The sequence below is a fragment of the Berghia stephanieae genome, chromosome 2, assembly GCF_034508935.2.
Source record: "Berghia stephanieae isolate SIO BIC M18660-M18661 chromosome 2, UCSD_Bste_1.3, whole genome shotgun sequence".
NCBI classification, from domain to species: Eukaryota; Metazoa; Mollusca; class Gastropoda; order Nudibranchia; family Aeolidiidae; genus Berghia; species Berghia stephanieae.
This window is the reverse complement of record NC_088361.1, coordinates 33,742,669-33,762,402: the sequence shown is the minus strand read 5'-3', so window position 1 is coordinate 33,762,402 and position 19,734 is coordinate 33,742,669. Positions and strand designations below refer to the sequence as shown.

The window sequence follows — 19,734 nt, the reverse complement described above, 5'->3', positions numbered from 1 at the left end:
CCGAGTATGCTGAGAGAATGAGACTAAAGAACCTTTTCCAAGGACCCAACTATGCGCCGCTTAGAGTTAGAGCGGGACTCGAATCCTGTGACATACCACCATACCACATAGCCACATACGTAACACCCATCCACATGCAAAACACACACACAAGCACAAAAACACACACACTTACACACACCGACACACAAAACACACGCACACATACATTTACACCACCCACACACAAAGCACACACACACACACACACACACACACACATCAACCGATACACAAAACTCACACACTTTTATAGAACGAATGAAGATGACATCACTCGGCTCTATGTTTTTGTTTTTAGACCATCAGTTGGTGATTAGTTCTCACTTAAATTCTCTCACATTTTACAATAAACGTTTAAGGTTACTCACGATTTTGAGTGTTGGAACGATTGATATGACAGGCACATCTGGTAAGTATCATACAAAAACACATACCACCAACAAAGACACACACACAGACACACACACACATACACACACATTCACACAGCGACCATTCAACGCGTCCGTAGCACGTAAAATGGAAGAGATTTTTTTTAAAACCCGGTAAACAAGTGTCTATTTTCTGAAATCAAAAGTGGAATGTGTGACTTTAACCTAAAAAGTATGCAAATGAATTTAACCATAGTTCATTCAGTCATACCAGCACCAGTGACATTCAAATATACCCTTAACTGTCGTATCCTGGACCCGTATTTAAAAAAAACTCGTACTTCAAATATCGATCGACTTAAATGACTCATCTTGGTAAAACTTTCAAACCTGGGACTTCGAGAAGTATTGCATATCGCCTTTCCGCAATAAAAACCGAGTCTTGTGTGCCTCACATTATAATAAAAAAATAACCTGATAATGGAAAAGCGTACTTTTAACTCATAAAAATATCTATGACGAGATGCATCTTGTTTTATGAAGATGATTAGATATGAAATTTTGGAGTTGGGCATTTTATGAAATACTTTATTTTATTATCCTAAAGAATTATATAAAGAATTTTTTTAAATAAAACAATAAAATAAAAATAAAATCAACCCCCCCCCCCCCCCAAAAGACAAAACACAAAACAAAACATATTTTTAAAATTAAAAATTAAATAATTAAAAACATAACCCCCCCCCCCCCCCCAATATAGTTTAAAATGACAACAAACAAATAAACTTACCCCAACTTTTATATTTTTGACTATAAATTCAATTTTCAGCAACAACATCAGTCCGACATAAACTATCGTTTTGAGGCTGTGGGTCATAGACAATGCGGCTTCACACAAGCGGAACATCCGAATTTAACATCGATTCATCCTCGACAAGACAGAGATAATAGAATGTGCATTCCTTCAAGATATCTGAACGCAAGCTCTAACCCTTGGATCTACTCTAGGTTCGTGTATTGAGTTCAGAGACATACATAAATGTGACCCACTGCCTTAAAATGGTCTTGTGATAGAGTCAATGTGTACTTATTTGCATGTTTGATAACCCAATTCATTAAAGGCTCATTGTTGTAATGGAAATCTCAAAAAAAAAAAAAAAAAAAAAAAATGACGCACAATATTGTCCATTACAATAATGTTAAACAAGCCCAATAATTGTGATCGGATGTCAGACCTACATATATGTACACGTCGGACACAGCGGCATTGATGCAGCAAACTGAATTATACTTTAAAAAAATATTCATACTGGGTTCGATGTGCACTTAGTTGCAAGTCTGATAACCCAAATTGTTATGGCCTCATTGTTGCATTGGAAATCCTCTTAAACCAACGCAAAATATTTTCCATTACAACAATGATAAAACAAGTCCATAATGGAGTTTGGTTATCAGACCTCCAAATTTGTCTACGTCGATTTGTTTTTTCCTTCTTATTAACAATTTATTTAGGTCTTTTTATTTTTCTTCTTTTCTTTTTTTAAGAATTCAGTTTTCTTTTGTTTGTTTTTTTTGTTGTTTAATGAGAATGGTTTCATCAAGGTTATAAACCAACGCGCGCAAATTTGCAGGTCTAATAACCAAGCACAATAATGGGCTTTAATTTAGCAATGTTGTAATAGACGATACTTTGCATTTGTTTGAGAGTATTTCCATTACAACTATGAACCCAATACCAATTTGGGTTATCAGACCTGCGTTTGAGTAGGCCTACATTGGTATAAACCCAAAATTTAATTTCTGATCATTTTGACGTTAATAATTAAACATTTTGGCACCCGCTTTATCCCGACATAATGCCAGTTTGGCACAGCAGGTCACAAATTATGTCCATTCATTCACAGTAATCACAATCACAGACGACATAGAGCTTGTCTAGACCACAAATTATGTCCATTTATTCACAGTAATCACAATCACAGACGACATAGAGCTTGTCAAGACCACAAATTATGTCCATTTATTCACAGTAATCACAGTCACAGACGACATAGAGCTTGTCAAGACCACAAATTATGTCCATTTATTCACAGTAATCACAATCACAGACGACATAGAGCTTGACTAGACCACAAATTATGTCCATTTATTCACAGTAATCACAATCACAGACGACATAGAGCTTGTCTAGACAAACTGGGGAGGCGTGACCAACGGCCATTCGTGTGTATTGATGAGAATTGGGAAGGATGTCACCAAATTGGGAAAGGAAATTTCTGGGCTTTATCTCTTGAATTTTTGTATCTTGTGTCTCTGGGTAGACATCAAGCAGTGCACTGGGAATGTGAAGAAACCATACAAACTCAATAATAATAATAATAATAATAACAACAACAACAACAACAACAATAATAATAATAATAATAATAATAATAATGATAATAATAATAATAATAAATAATAATAATAATAATAATAATAATAATAATAATAATAACAATAATAATAATAATGATAATAATAATGACAATAATAATAATAATGATAATAATAATGACAATAATAATAATAATAATAATAATAATAATAATAATAATAATAATAATAATAATAATAATAATAATAATAATAATAATAATAATAATAATATTGATGATGATGATGATGATGATGATGATGATGATGATGATGATGATGATGTTGATGATGACGATGATGATGATAATAACAATATTAATATATACTAGTGATCAAAAGAAAGTATACACTTGTTTTTAAAATTAGTATGAAATGAAATATTTTTGAGGTTTATTTAAAATCTATGTCTGATCATGATAATATCATTTATCTTTCATTTTGTTCAAATTTGTAACGTTTATTGTTGATCTTGTATGCAGCATAGATTTTTTAAAACATGATCTTCAAAAAGGGAAGTACCAAGTCAAACCACAACTATAATTTTGACAAACAATGACATTTTAATAAATTTACATGTGTTCATTTCATTTGAATTGAAGGTGAATCTAATTCAATCAGTCAACGAGTATGTCCCCCGTTCTCTCCAATAACAGCATTGCATCTAACATGCATGGAATTGGTCAATCTGGCCAGTTGGTGTTGAGGAATGTTATCCCAAGCTGTTCTTATGGCCGGGTCTAATGAACGGACTTTGCGGCCGATTGTGTCCCACACATGTTATGTCGGATTTAGGTCGGGGCATATTGCAGGCCACGGGCTGATAACGTTCATTATATATTTGCTGCTATAAAATCCCTTGTTAAAATAGCTCGGTGGGATGATGCATTGTCGTGTTGGAATGAAAAAAAAAGGATGTTCGTGTAAAAATGGAATAATATGGGGTTGTAAAATGTGCTGGATGTACCTTGCACGGTGAGGGATACATTTACTTGGACTAGAGGTGTCCTATATTCTCTGCCCATTCCATGACTTGTCCATATCCTCTGTTTGGGGATTCCAAGGCACAAGGATCGTGAAATCAACGTAATCGACCGTCATTTCTTCCACCCACAAAGCGTGATTCATCTGAGAAGAGAACAAATGACCACGCGTGCATTGTCCAGCGCAGATGAGCACGGGCCCACTGAAGATAGGCCAACCGGTGATGTGCTCTAAGAAGTGTGGCATGGACGTCTTCTGATAATATCATGCTCTCTGTCTGCAACGGACAGTGTGTCGACTAATTCGTGTACCTGGGAACGCTCGCTCAATGTCATTCGCCGTCCTAAAACGATCTCGTAGATGTAGGGTGCGTATAAAACGGTCCTCACCTTGTGTTGTTACTCGTGGTCTGCCAGTTCGTACACAGTCCCTTACCGTTTGTGTTATTTCAAATCGATCCACTAACGAATATACAGTTCTCCTTGTGATATTAAACATTTTTGCGACATTGGTCATAGCCTGACCTGCTTGAACATGACCAATGACGCGTGCACGTTATTCTAAATTAAATCGTGGCATTATTATTATTGTGTTTTCCTGCCTGGAAATGTTTCAAGAAGACACGGATGGCAAAAAAATTAATATACACACTTCTGTCCACATTAAGGAGTTAAAAGGTCGTTTTAGTACGTGAGCGATGTGGTGATCGAATTTCAGATCAAAAACATAAACATCGATTATCGGTTGCACAAAGGCTTATGGTGCACAACTCGGTGAAAAAGCATTAGCCCACGCCAACAGGTAAAAAAGGAACGACTATTTTAAATGTGTATACTTTCTTTTGTTATCATTATTATTATTATTATTATTATTATTATTATTATTATTATTATTATTATTATTATTATTATTATTATTATTATTGTTATTATTATTATTATTATTATTATTATTATTATTATTATTATTATTATTATTATTATTATTATTATTATTATTATTATTAATATTATTATTATTATTATTATTATTATTATTATTATTATTATTATTATTATTATTATTATTATTATTATTATTATTGTTGTTGTTGTTACCAAAACAAAAACAAACAAAAAAAAAAAAAAAAAAAACACACACAAATAAAAATTAATTAATGTTGCCAGAGTTAACTTCTCTGCAATTTACGTATGATGAAATTAAATTGAATAGGATTATTTATTTTTTCATTATACTATGGGCAGTTCACACCTGTTATTAATTAATTCTGAACAGTTTTTAACAACCTCAATAGTTAATAGTTTATACAAGTTATTTTCGATTTTACATTGCCATAATATGATATATTATCATTACATTCAAAAGATAATACAAGCTATTGGGATATGTATTTTGTGCTATCATTAAATAAGGTGTTCAAAGAACAACTCTTATTCAGCTTAAACAAAATATGATAAGATAATAATACTAATAATGATTATAATATCAATGCTGATAATAATAATAATAATAATAATAATAATAATAATAATAATAATAATAATAATAATAATAATATAATAATAATAATAATAATAATAATAAACGATGACGACGACGACAACGACGATGACAACGACAACGATGACGACGACGACGATGATGATGATGATGATGATGATGATGATGATGATGATGATGATGATGATGATGAAAAAGGGGGGCGGGGGGAGGGGGTTGTCGTTTTAAAAATTTGCATTTCAATTATGCATTGTCAACAATTGCATGTTAAAATGTAACATTTATAAAGGACTGAATGACAGACCATAATTTAATGTTCAGACTATCAGTTTGAGAATTCTTTGTTAATATGATCAGCTGACCCACATATCATCAAGGGCGACTTTTCATAAGTCAATTTCAAGTAATTAATTACATTCCTCCCGATACTCAAATTGCAACTGTTCCGCTTCTTATACGGTACATCGCATTTGCACAACGTGGAACCGTTATTATTTGTAGATGTGCTGATTACTGATTACATTTACTATGATGAGGCCTTGGGACACAAAATGAAAATGAATGGACATAGAACAGATCCTTGGGGTATCCAATACTTTAGACACTTTTTTTCTATTTCAAAGCGCACAGCTTGAATAAATGCTTGTTATACATCCATCAAATAAGATGAGACCCAACTGAGAAATGTGCTCCTGAACCCAACAGTCATGCTCGGACATTTGTGGACATTAAGTGTCCTTCATAGTCAAATTGGTGTTATATCAGAGTGAAGCTAATGTCTAAGTTTTAGGTTAAGAGGATTGGTAATATAATAATAATAATAATAATAATAATAATAATAATAATAATAATAATAATAATAATAATAATAATAATAATAATAATAATAATAATAATAATAATAATAATAATAATAATAATAATAATAATAATAATAATAATAATAATAATAACAATAAGCATAATATTTCAATGGCCCCTTTCGTCAACTGCCCCTTCCGTCGAAACCTCATAGAGCTCAAAGATCAAATAGACATTGTTTAAACAGATTACAAGTACAATAATACTGCAAGACCAAAGCAACCAATATCAAAGCTGTCGTAGCATGCACAAGCCATCGATAGAAAAGAAATATGAAATTGCAGGTGTATGCATTTGATAAAATTACTCTTATTCTACTCAGTAAAACACGTAAACTTATTCCGAGTTTCATATTCTGCCTATAAATTCTGTTTACAGCGTCATCATCACTCTGAAATAATACTGTTTTGAAACAGTGGGTCACATTTAAGCAATATCGTGGCCTACTATAGTGTTGAAGGCTGTCGTAGACCATAATACCATATTAAAGTATTACAGTTTTTATTTTATTAATGCTGTTTAAAACGCAATCATAAACCTCAGCATTGATGTTCAAGTGTTGAGGTATTTGTTACAAAAAGCTTTTTGACGATAGTACTGAAATATTTGATATGGATATCTACCGTTTTCTTCATTAAAAAAACAACAACCAAACACAGTTAACGGAAATAAGTTATAACGACAGGTACAACAACAGCAACAACAATAACAACTTCAACAGCATCAAAAACAGTACCACAGCAACAGCATTGCAACAGCAACCACTACAATAACAAATTACCTATAAAGCTGAAGTGCAATACCATCAGTGTCCGCATACAGACCATCTACCAGTAAAAGAGACGGTTGGTCAACCCCTGCTGTAAAACCCACCACCTGACCGGAACTTTTTGAAGTCGCCAAAAGGATTTCGTCCGAGCAGTTCATCATTACAGATAGATACATTGCACAATCGTAGCCTCTGGCATCTTTGTCGTAGTCGTTGAGTGCCTGAAACATGTCTGGTGTGTACTTTGATATCATTACATCTTGGGTATCATGCTCCAAACATGCTTTCCTTACTGCCTCTCGGTCTACCCGAACATAATTGACATCATGTGATGGCCCCACATCTTGGAAACCAATTTTCCTAGTGAAGGTAGAAGAAAAATTAGTTTTTATATAAAGCAATACTAATGAACGTGTTCAGAGAGCTTTACAAGCAGCATATAACTAACTACTAGGAATAGACATGCACTCTAAGTGTCATCATTTTTTCTTTTCGACAAAAACAACGATGTACTCAATTCACTCTTATGAAATGAGAGTAAGTAAGTAGTCCTTCAAAGCCAATTAGACCCATGGAGCTGGAGCTTATCCTAGTTACTAAAGCATGAAATGGACAATATCAATTGTTTGAAACCCTTTGGATGGGACGCTGGTCAATCGCAAAGTTCTTTCCGCCAGATCTAATCGACACAGCTACCCAAGCACTGCTGGGTGGACAGAAGGGTCAAAAAATAATCTTGACTGCACCAGGGATCATTGAGAACCTGAGTAAAAAAAAAAAAAAAAAAACAACTTTTCAAGGAATCAACTTTGCGCCTCCCTAAACAGCATTCAAATCTTTGACATCGCAAGCTCGCCGAGTGTCGAGTGTCGTATCGCTAGTGAACAAAGCAAAGAATAATATTATGATATCGTTGCCCAATCTGAAAGGGAATCTAAATAGACTAATGATGTCGACAAATATTGGCCTTTATTTCTGAGAAATGGAGAGTTAGATGCCTTGCCAGTCAGCAATGTACCTACCAAGTAATTGCTGTATAGTGTGATGGGTTTTCCCCCGATTATCTTCTGGGAGAATGATGGGTGAGGTATGGCAACAAAGTTATCTTTGGTAACTTGTTTTCCCATTCCCTTCCTCGTCTGTAGTTTATTTTGTCATTATCAATTTTAGAAAATTGTTAAATTTATTTCTGAATTCCATTACCTGTAAAATTCACATGTTCCTGGGACAGCTGTTAGAATGGCGCAGAAATCACTGCTTGTGTCTTGGAGGCCTTTCAAGACATGTTGTAACATGGCCTTGCCCAAACCACGTGATTGATGATCAAGTTTTACGACCAGATTTCCAATAATGTAACTACCACATTTGCCTGGAATGGCACTGACCACAGCTGAAATAAGTGTAGAAGTCGACTGAAGGAGGAGACATAAAAATAGCTAATGCGTTGGCGCTTCCTTACTGTTTTGTTTCACGTGATCATTCCATATTACATAGCCATAACCAAGTAGAATTACTGCATTTTACCTTGCTAAATAAAAGTTTATTTATCACAAACAGAAGTAAACCCCAAACTTTCAGACTTACAGAAAAAAAAGAAGATAAAATGAATGAAGGCTGCAAAGCAAAGTAAAGCTTAATTTTATTTTGAGTGTTTTTACAAAGTCACTTTCTACTTTGTTGTTTGTTCTCTTTTATGCTCACATGGAAAAAGAACAACACACAAACCAGCACTTCACCACCACCACCACTCCGCCACCACCATGACCACTACCACCATCGCCATCAACAAACCCCAACCACGTTAAATACAATTCACAGCGGCTTCAGTTTGTGTGCGGCTTTGTTGTCTTGTGATGTGGCAATTGGCTTCGAACCTTGGCTTGATCCCAATGTCGATGGCGCAAAGTTGAGTCCTTGAAAAATACCCTTTACTAACATCCTTGAGAAAGAATCTTTACTCACATTCCCTCACTGTAATTGTGTAAAATGAGTGCACGAGTAGTAGCATCGTTGTCTCTGTCAAAAAATGTAATAGCGCTTCATTGGCGTCATGGCTTGTCGAACATATTCAGTGTTGCTGTTGGCCTATTGAGACTCCTTGTAAAGCGATTTGAGTGTATATTTAAAGACTGTTTTATTGAAATTACAAGAAGAATGATACCTACTGTAAAACTAGGAGAAGAAAAGTCAGTTCTATGTAAAAACAAAAAAGTGATTTAAAAAACCCCCCGATAAAAAGCCATCTTTTAAAACATGTGCAGGCTTGATTGTTCGAAAAGTATGGGATCTGATTATCTCCATCCAAAATTATTGAAGAATTCGCTTTAGAAATAACTACACCATTTTGTTTATTATATTTAACAAATCTTTTACCAAAGAATTTCTACCATTTGATAAGAAAATGACAGATTTGACAGCAATTTTTTTTAAAAGGGCGATAAAGGAGACCAAGGTAAGTAACTATAGAGCAGTAAGTCTCGCAAATTTATGGAATCATTTCATACAAGATTATATATTGAATCATTTTGAAAGCAACAACCTGTTGCCTCTGCCAGCATGGTTTTAGGAATAAACGTTCCTGTGTTACACAACTTATTGAAGTGATGGAAAATTGTACTACCATGATAGATGAGAAAGAAAATATTGATATTATTTATTTAGACTTTTGGAAGGCCTTTAATTCTGTACCACATTTAAAACTGAGGTCGCATGGATAAAGAGGTTGGATGTTTAAACGGATAAAATCGTTTTTAAGCAATCGTACCCAAAGTGTAAAGGTAGGAGGTGATAGACGATGGTATCTCTGGACTTGACTGTGGTGTGTGCTCACCGCTCATGAAATCAACTCCTTACTTCTACTTCTGACACATGAAGTGAAGTCATGCTACTATCAGTAGTACTAAACTGCCACTTCATTGTCTCAATCTTGTTTACTTGAGCACCACCGACGTGGTTAGAGTCTGGAACTCCTAAGTCGACCCCGGGACCGAATTCATTCACTCCCACGGCCTCTACACTCTGCCAATACTACCACTCGCCAGCATCAATACCCTGTTGTCTGACTATTACATCACTTTCAAATTTGATTTACATATTAATGATATAATTAAAAGAGCAAGGATACAGTCACAAGTTTACAAAGTACAACAGTATTATAATATACAGTAGACAAAACTAATGATTATCATAAAACAGTAACAGATTTACAAGGAAAAAGACATCATCTCCCAAAAAAGGTAACATACAGGACCAGGAAAAAACGAGCAACCTCGATTCAGAACAAAGACAGAGAGAAACACGGAAAGGGAAAACAGATATAAGGGATAGAAGACACAGCAAGCGACCTCATGACCACAATGGGAGGTCAGAATACCCCATACTATAACGCTATAGAAACTGGGCTTCATTACACTGAAGACTACCACACTTCTTTCTATTGAAACAACGTGGTAAGAAAGCGTGTTTTTATTAGTGTGCTTGACTGTAGTTTTTTTCATTATTATTATTCATCCCTCAGTCAAACACGCGCGCACACACGGATTCTCTCCGCCATCCCATCTGACACATTTAACTTATATCTGCTTTTCGGGTTGTTTACCCCATAATACCATATTGATATGGTGAAACACATTAATTTAATTTATTATCAAATAAAAACTTACCAACAACTTCCCCTGTGTCTTTCTTGGCTGTGATAAAAATACTAAATGGAAACACTTTAAACAGTCTTTTGAATTTGGCGTATGTCAAGTTCCAATCTTCTTGGTCAACGAGACTGAATGCGCTATCGATTTCATCCGAGTTCATCACCCTTCTGATGTACTCACTCTCCACCGTTCCGTTTGGTTTATTTTTGTTACCCTCTTTATCCATCCTCGTGAAATAAAAACAGCAAAACAAAACAAATGAGGTCAATTCAATGAACCGGTGCTTGTTTCTGGTTAGCCAGAGTCGAATTTTTCTGTGGGAGAAAATAAAAAGGAATAATAATGTTTTTGAAAGGAAAAAAAAGCATCGTTATAATCATCATCATCTTCATCACGATCTATACCACCACTAACATCACCACCATCAATATCATCATCATTGCCTCATAACAATTATTCAACTTTATTTTATTAAAGTTGTATTTTAGTAATACAAACATAAGAACGGAGTTTAATCTCACTCCAGTTATATTTCGGTAGGATTAGAAAAACTTTACTTTCTAATAATATTATTAGAATACACACACACGCACACACACACACACACACACACACTATATATATATATATATATATATATATATATATATATATATATATATATATATATATATATATATCATTCCTTTAACCGCCTTCTCTTCGAATTCATTTCAAATTAGTGAATACACTTTCTCTCTACCTTGTCGCGTTGCCAATCGTTATAAAAGCTGATTGATTTAATCTTCATTACTCACTTCTCTCAAGAACTTACGCCTTGACGGCCACACCATTCCACTCATATTATAGTTGATCTCAGACCAGTCAATATTTTTCTCTTTTTAATTTTTACAATTCTTTGTTGATTATTCTGAATGTTTCTTGAAAGCTAAGAATAGCTACCCTTTTTGTTCAATTTAATTTCAAAATGTTAGCTTTGTTTACAAACCATATTATTATTGGTTAATTTGTATTCATTGATTAATATTATTAATCAAAACTAATGTAAACATTTTTCTTAATCCTTGTATTTTTATTCTTCATTCTCTATAACCATAAGTGACTTATGTAATTCTAATTTTATCTCTGATCTTATCACCTAAAATTTAAAATTTTAAATAACTAAAATTAAAACCTAAGTGCTAACTATCTTCATTTGAATTTTTCTTATCTTTTGAAAGTAGCTATGATTTGTTCCTCAATATTCTATAATGACATGTAATGAATACCAAGCTGAGTTTAAGGGGGAGTGTTGAGTATGTAAACTCACCTGATAATTATTTTATGGCTTCGTTATTTTATATGAAATTAATATGCTACGAATTAATGTAACTCTTTTCTCCACAGAAATCATACTCTGTACCTTTAGTAATAAAATAAGGATTCTATTAAATCCCTTCCGGCATCGATTAAAACAATAACAAACCACATCCTCTGCTGTTTATTATTTTTATCTCATTTAATCCTCTTTATAATCCATCATCGTAATAAGCACACTTGAGCAATGAATCCCTCTACACACTGCAGGAGTACCTCTACACACTGCAGGAGTAACTAACCAAATGAGGCGAGGATTATATATATATATATATATATATATATATATATATATATATATATATATATATATATATATATATATATATTCGGAAACATAAAGAACAAACACACAAAACGAAGTGTAACTTTGAACGTTTATAGTCTGGTTAATACAGTTTAGTGACAATTACTCATAAATATGGATGGTAAAAAACAATAACAAAGTCCTGAGTGAGGTCAACTTCGTTCTATCTATACACTCATATATATATATATATATATATATATATATATATATATATATATATATATATATATATATATATATATATATATATATTCGGCAATTTAATCACAACAACAGTAAATAAAACTACATGTAACCTAAAACGTTTATATTACTTTTATTCAAACATTTATTTCGTGAGAACTGATCATCCAAAGGTGTTCTAAAAACAATTACAAAGAAACTCCGTGTGTTGTTTCACTTTGTTGGTTGGAAATTGATAGAAATTTTAATTCCAAGATTCCAAGAATTTCGCGTTGATTCCTGTCCGTACGGTTTGGCAAGTTGCACTCACCTTGTTATGATAAAACAAGACTGACTGATGAGAGGAAAGGTCAAACAGAGGCGAGACGTGAGACGACGTGTTAAGCCGCGTTCGCCTTAAACAGACTTTGCTGATTGGTACGATCGTCATAACATAGTAGGTAGTGTGAGAGAGGCTGCTGCCTAAAACAGCTTGTGTCGCACATCGTAACAAAGATATTTAACGAGTCACTGTGTCAAAGCATTGTGAAAAAATTTAACGTGGACACATGTTGTATGAATATTGCTTATAATATTGCACTACTGTGTCAAGTATCATTGTATTAATAAATTTGACAAGTCAGTAGTGTGCCGTGTTGTGTGTAGGCTGCGTGAAGAATAACACATGCCAGTCAGTAGTAAACAAACACAATTTCAAACGCGTTACACAGTAGTGCTAACGCCCTAAGCAATATTCATACAATATTGTTTACAGATGTCGCTGGTAAAGAAACGTAGCTACACGGGAAAGACATGGGTGTTATAGTCCGAGACACTTAGCATTTATAAGTAAACTAATTGCTTTCGAAGGTTCCAATACATTTTCGGATAGGTTGAATACTCAGGGTCATTATACCAAAAGTTTGCCAAAATCGAAGGGTAGCCTACTATCATCGAATTTTTAAGGTCAAAAGGTGAAATATGCAAATTATGCCAACAAATTTTCAATTCCATTATTTTTCATAAATGTGCTTTAAACAGTGTCTGCTTTACTGTGCTAAAATTTGAAATGAATCCAAAAAATACTTTTGGAGTTACAGCACATTTTGATCTAAATTTTAACAAATGTAAAGAATGATTTACGATTTAAGTATTTTTCAATTACTTAATTTTATTTTATTCCAAATAATGTTGACACTCGACGGCATTATGATATATTCTTATTGTTTTGACAATGTTTATGACAAGAAAGGCTCCAAAAGTTTATCAATATCAAATTGTATTATTATCGATTTTAAGGCCAAAAGGTCAAATTTGTAAATTATGCTAATTTTTTTTCTTCTAATTCAACTTATTGTACAAATGCGCTTGTTATAGGGTATACTTAACTGTGCAGAATTTTTAAATACATCTAATGGATGGTTTTAGAGCTATGGTATTTTAAAGTCAACATTGTAACAAGTGTAAATTTGAAAAGGCCATTTCTTAATTAAACGGAATACTTTTGAATTTCCATATAATTTCGACACAAAATGGCACAAAAATAATTAAATAATGATTTTTTGGTGAAAATAAAAGTAAGGGTCTCAGAGCATAATACCAAAAGCCTACCAAGATCGAAGTGCTCTGTTATCGATTTTTAAGGTCAAGAGGTCAAACCTGCCAAAGTATGCCAAAATAATTCAAATCCATTAGTTTTCATAAATGTGCTTGCTATGATGTCTATTTTATCGCGTTAAAAATTGTAAATGTAAAAGATAATTTTAGATTTACGTCATGTTTTTTAAAATTAATATTTTAACACGTTTAAAGATGAATTCTTAGAACTATGACTGCTAATGCCTTAATTTACTTTTGAACTGTCATTTATGTAATCGCTCCCCTTAATGGCATTAAATAATATTGTTTGATTTGATAGATTTTTGGATAATTATTGGATTCAGAAATATTGTGGTAAAGGCTTACCAACATCCAATGATACTGTTATCAATTGTTGGGGTCAAAAGGTCAATTTGTAAATAATATGCAAAATCCTCCTCCTCTAGGTTCCATGCCTGGTCCAGGCTTCGGATACTGCATGAATTATCTCTCTCCATTCCTCCCTGTCTCTTGCTTTTTCAAACAGCTCTTGGATTGTTAGGTTGGTGAAGCCCTTCAGTTGGTCTATGAGTGTTTTTCTTTGTCTCCCCCGGGCGCGTTTACCAGGTATTTTTCCACAACTTGCCAGGTATTCATTTTTATCTTTCCTTACTCTCATCTCATGTAGTTCCATATCTGAAGCAGACGTCGGAGGTCATCTTCCGCCAAGCTGATCTATCTCTTGCCAATTCTATTAAAGCAGCGCCACCTTTCTCAGCTTCATCTGTCCAAGTTCTTATCCCTTTCAAATACGTTATTCTTTGTCTTCCTCTTATTCTTTTTCCATTCATCTTTCCAGTCAAGGCGAGTATTTCCAAACCAGGGTGGCGGATAATGTGTCCTAAAAATTCCATTTGGCGTTTGATGATTTTTGTTATCAGTGATCTTTTTCTGTTTGCCATTTCTAAAATTTCTTCATTTCTTTTCCTTTCCATCCATGACACCCTCATCATTCTTCTGTAAAACCACATTTCCACTGCCTCCAGTCTTTTAACCATGGTCTTGTTTATGGTCCAGCTCTCACAACCATATAGCAGCACAGACAGTACATAGCAATCCAGGACTTTGATTTTTGTTTTCATGCTAATATTCCTGTTTTTTATAATTGTATGCAGCTGGTTGAATGCATTCTTCGCCATACCTATTCTTTTCTTTATTTCACAATCTGATTTTCCATTGGATGTTACATTGAAGCCTAAATATTTGAAACATTCAACTTGTTGTATTGTTTGTCCTCTGCTTGTTATTACACAGGCTGGTGGGTTATTATTTTTAGATACCGTCATACATTCTGTTTTAGATATATTCAGTTCCAGTCCCATATTTTCACTACTCCTGACTACAACATCCAGTAATTCTTGTAGTTCATGTTCAGATTCTGCCAGTAGAACCGTATCATCTGCATACCTCAGATTTGTTACATTCTTTCCTCCAATACACACCCCCTTCTTATGTTCGATATCTCTTAATATCATTTCACTATAGAGGTTGAATAACTCTGGAGACAAAACACACCTCTGCCTAACTCCTCTTCTAATAGGTGTAAAACTGCTTAGCTCGTTGTCAACACGCATTGCTGCTTCTTGTTCCCAGTACAAATTCCGTAATATTCTTAAATCTTTACCATCAATGTCCAAGGATGATAGAATTTTGAATAGTTTTTCGTGTTGTACTTTATCAAAGGCTTTTGAATAGTCGATGAAACACATATACAGATCTTTATTTACTTCAATACATCTTTCCATCAGCATTGATAATGTGAATATTCCATTTCTGGTACCCTTGTCCTCAACAAAACCAAATTGCATCTCCCCAATTTCAGGTCGTATTTTATTTCTTATTCTTAGTAAAATTATCTTCAAAAGAATTTTTGTGAGGTGGCTCATTAGGCTAATAGTTCTGTGTTGTTCACAATCAACTGCCCCTGGCTTTTTTCGTAGTGCTATAAAAATGGATCGTTTCATATCAGTTGGCATTTTTCCTGTGTCATACACTTGATTTAGAAGGTTTGTGATGAATTCAATCCCCCATTCACCCAGGCCAGTCAAGGCTTCAATTGTTATGGCATCAGGTCCTGCAGCTTTTCCATTTTTCATGCTTTTCATGACGTTCCTAACTTCATCTTTCATTATAGAAGGCCCTTCCAGTTCTTTTATCATAGGCATTTCTCCTCGATTATCAAAAAAAAGTTCTTCAATATATTCTGACCATCTGTTTAGAATGCAGACTTTGTCCATGATGGTGTTTCCACGCTTGTCTTTGATGCATCCACTTTTAGCACCTGATTTAGTTTTGTTTGTCACTTCTTTGATTTTCTGATGGAAGAATTTGCCATTTTTTTCTTTGCAGGACATTATATAGTGACATTGTTCATTTATCCAGTCTTCTTTAGCTTCGTTGCATTTTCTTTTTATCTGCCTGTTCAGAGTCTTGTATTTTTCTTCCTGATTTTTGGCCTTTCTTCTCTCATTCATTAGTTCTAATATCTCTGGAGTAATCCATTTCTTCTTCTGCAACTTAAGTGTGGTTGGAACATTTTCTTCTAGTGATGCAGCAACACTGTCTTTAAACTGCTCATATTTCTCTTCTATATCTGTTAGTTCTCCAAGCACTTCAAACTTGTTTCTTACTGATAGTTCAAATTTTTCTTGTATCTTCTGTTCTTCCCGGAGAATGTCTAGTTCGTATTTAGGTTTAGCCTTTGCTCTTTTGCAGATTTTCAATTTCTTACTATGTGTCCGAAAAAGGATAGTTGTCGATCCGCTATTAAGGGCATTAGTTTCCTTTGTTGGTATGTTTGTTTTAGCACTTCTTCGTTCGTTTTGTGTGCAGTATACGATATTCTCTGCATCCTTCTCAAGCACCACATTTCAAAAGCTTCAATGTTCTTTTGTGTTTCTGCATTTGTAGTCCAGCTTTCGCATCCGTATAACAAGATTGGCCACACGTAGCACTTCAAGACTCGGAATCTAATCCCGAACGACATCTGTTTGTTTTTCAAAATGTTTCCCAGGTCCATGAAGGCCTGTTTGGCTTGAGTTATTCTTGCTCGTATGTCTCGGTTACATCTTCCATCTGTTGTCACTATTGAACCTAGGTATTTAAAACTTTCTACGTTGGTAAGTTGCTCGCCGTGAATCGTTATATTGCAGGTGTTGTTGTTTTCGGGAGTTTTCTGTATTACCATGCATTCCGTTTTGGTGCAAAATAAGCACCCAAAAAATGTCGCACCTTAAAAATTATGTATTCTTCTATTAAATAAAATAGTATATGAGTTATGGCTCTTTTAGATTAAACTTGAAACTCAAACATATTAGATTTGCATAGAATATTGGCACAGTTTAATTTTAAAATTCCATTTGATATTTTATTGCCACTTAAAGCTAAACAATAGCCTCCTAAATATACAGTACATTTTTACTCAGTTTCAGGGTTAATAAATATTACGTATGCTAAAAGTTAACTAACTTAAAATTATGCTTTCTTTATTATGCTAAATTTTATCTCCAACTCACGGGATAATATGTGACCCATCGCCTCAATTCGGTATAAATCATCCCGGGATGAACCAGATTTGGAAAATTAATTTAAAAGTGACAATGGTTAGAATTACAGAACTTGAGACTTAGGTATTATAAGAAACTGTTTTCATTCTTAATTTTATACATTTTTATGCATGCCACGTCTATAAACGAATTTGGATGAATAAAGTATATTATTATTATTATTATTATTATTATTATTATTATTATTATTATTATTATTATTATTATTATTATTATTATTATTATCAATAAGTATAATGTCAAAAATGATTTGGTAAATGGAGAAAATGTTTGCCAAATATATTTGTTCCTATTAAATTTCTCATCATAATGAGATATAATTCATATATTGATACTATCTGATTTTGATATTTTAGTCCAGTAAAGAATACGTGGCTTTTAGTAGATTTCTTTTACAGATGCGATTTTAATTTTTTTTTTCTCCTAATTTGTATGCATCTAACTTTTCACCTCAAACAACCAGGAGCTTATTGCACCAACTATAAAGCCAAGGCAATGTTAAGAAGGAATACAGAAAATCAGATAATCCTATGAGATATTGATAATGACAATTAAAATTTGATGTAAACTAGCATAGGACCACCACCACTCTTTCTCTCCACCCAACCCCATACATAACTTGTTTTTAATGTGACAGACTACATTGCTGGAGAGAGAGAGAGAGAGAGAGAGAGAGAGAGAGAGAGAGAGAGAGAGAGAGAGAGAGAGAGAGAGAGAGAGAGAGAGAGAGAGAGTTAAGAATTTTTAAAAAGTTGACTGGAATAGTGAATGATAAAAGAAACTAACAGTAACGGGCAACGGGGAAGGAGTCAACACAGCGAAAAAAACGCGAAGGAAGGCAAAGAAAGACCTTCCCCGAGAGGGCTTAGCTTCTTACAAACCAAACAAGGCAGTAAAATGACAAATGACCAAAAAATGTAAATAATGTCTGAAGTGCGAAACTGTTGACAACCAAAGAGATCAGAGTCTAGACGAGTAAATTTGTTGATGTGTGTTCATCTTTTCACCGTTGAGTCAGCCGATAGTAGGGGGAATTAGGCTACAACCGTGCAAATTCGGGTTGAAAGCATGAAAATATGCTTACAGTTACAGGTTACCACCACCCATTAAAAAGCCATCTGCTGTATAGAACCACCCTGTCTATCAATCATAACGTTTTGATTTAAATTTAAGGCCTTAAACTTTACCAATTACAGCTATATTAAACACGGGAAATAACTGAGTAAGTACACATATTTTCTTAATATTCATTGTATTAGGGAAAATTGGGCTAAAACCGTGCACATAGTGATTGATAGCATGAACATACAGGTAGCTAAGACCCATCTATATGACACCTGCTATAGAATCGCTCTCGCAATTTATCATAACAGTGCGTTTTTAGCACTTTTATTTTTCCCTAAATAGCATTAATTATCGAAGGAAATAACAACGAGAAGACGGTGTGTGTTCAGTAATTTAAATATATTGTTGACCTATAACAGTAGCTAACAAATGGGAACAGTACAGACAATGGGCGTTTCGGGAAAAACCCTTCGTCAGCAAAAAAGAACGTTGAAAACATAAAACAAAATGTAGTAGGAATTGTAGCGTGTGTATTCCTGGATGGCAAGAGAGTGACGTCAGCGTGGTTTTATCGAGTTAAAAACTTCTCCCATCAATCCTTGCGAGAAGTTCTTTTGCCATTGTAATTTGTATCTGAAACCATGCAAACGCATTCCCTTTTTAGCCATAGGTAATATTCTCTCTCTCCCTCTCCCCCCCCCCCCCCCCCCCTCTCCCTCCTTCTACTTTCTTTCTTTTAAAGACCGATCAACATTCAGCTATGAATTATGAGAATTTTGTATGGAATACACTACACTAGTTATGCTTCAGTTTTAAAACGCGACATTAATTGCACAATTGTTCACCATCTAGACACCTACACCTACACCATACAAAACAAGCCATCAATGTGAGTAATTTTTGGACTACAACAGATGGAACAGTCGCGGGTTCTTTTAGCCGAGCACTCATTTATACCTGAACTAGCGGACGATTGGACACTTGTTATCGTTACTCAATGTAAAGTGTGAACCCGTCTCGAGAGCGTGCTCAGCGAGTACGTCACCAG

At 34.0% G+C, this 19,734-nt stretch overlaps 1 protein-coding gene across 6 annotated transcripts in view; it reads right to left on the bottom strand.

Annotated features, from left to right (window-relative positions):
* Positions 1-1,169: 1,169 nt before the first annotated feature.
* The window catches only part of LOC144964755 (uncharacterized), a 23,924-nt gene continuing 5,359 nt past the window's right edge, over positions 1,170-19,734 (bottom strand). For 2 of the 6 annotated variants that reach the window (XM_078899342.1, XM_078899347.1), the window contains exons 2-5: positions 10,605-10,903; positions 8,146-8,332; positions 6,955-7,302; positions 1,170-2,749 (exon numbers count right to left, since the gene is read on the bottom strand). In XM_078899342.1, coding sequence (XP_078755468.1) covers positions 2,560-2,749; positions 6,955-7,302; positions 8,146-8,332; positions 10,605-10,903 — 1,024 coding nt within the window. In that variant the 3' untranslated portion in view covers positions 1,170-2,559. Of the gene's footprint in view, positions 2,750-6,954; positions 7,303-8,145; positions 8,333-10,604; positions 10,904-11,898; positions 12,183-12,569; positions 13,110-19,734 lie in introns of those variants that run through there. The other 4 variants (XM_078899344.1, XM_078899345.1, XM_078899343.1 and 1 more) reach the window with 4 other exon arrangements.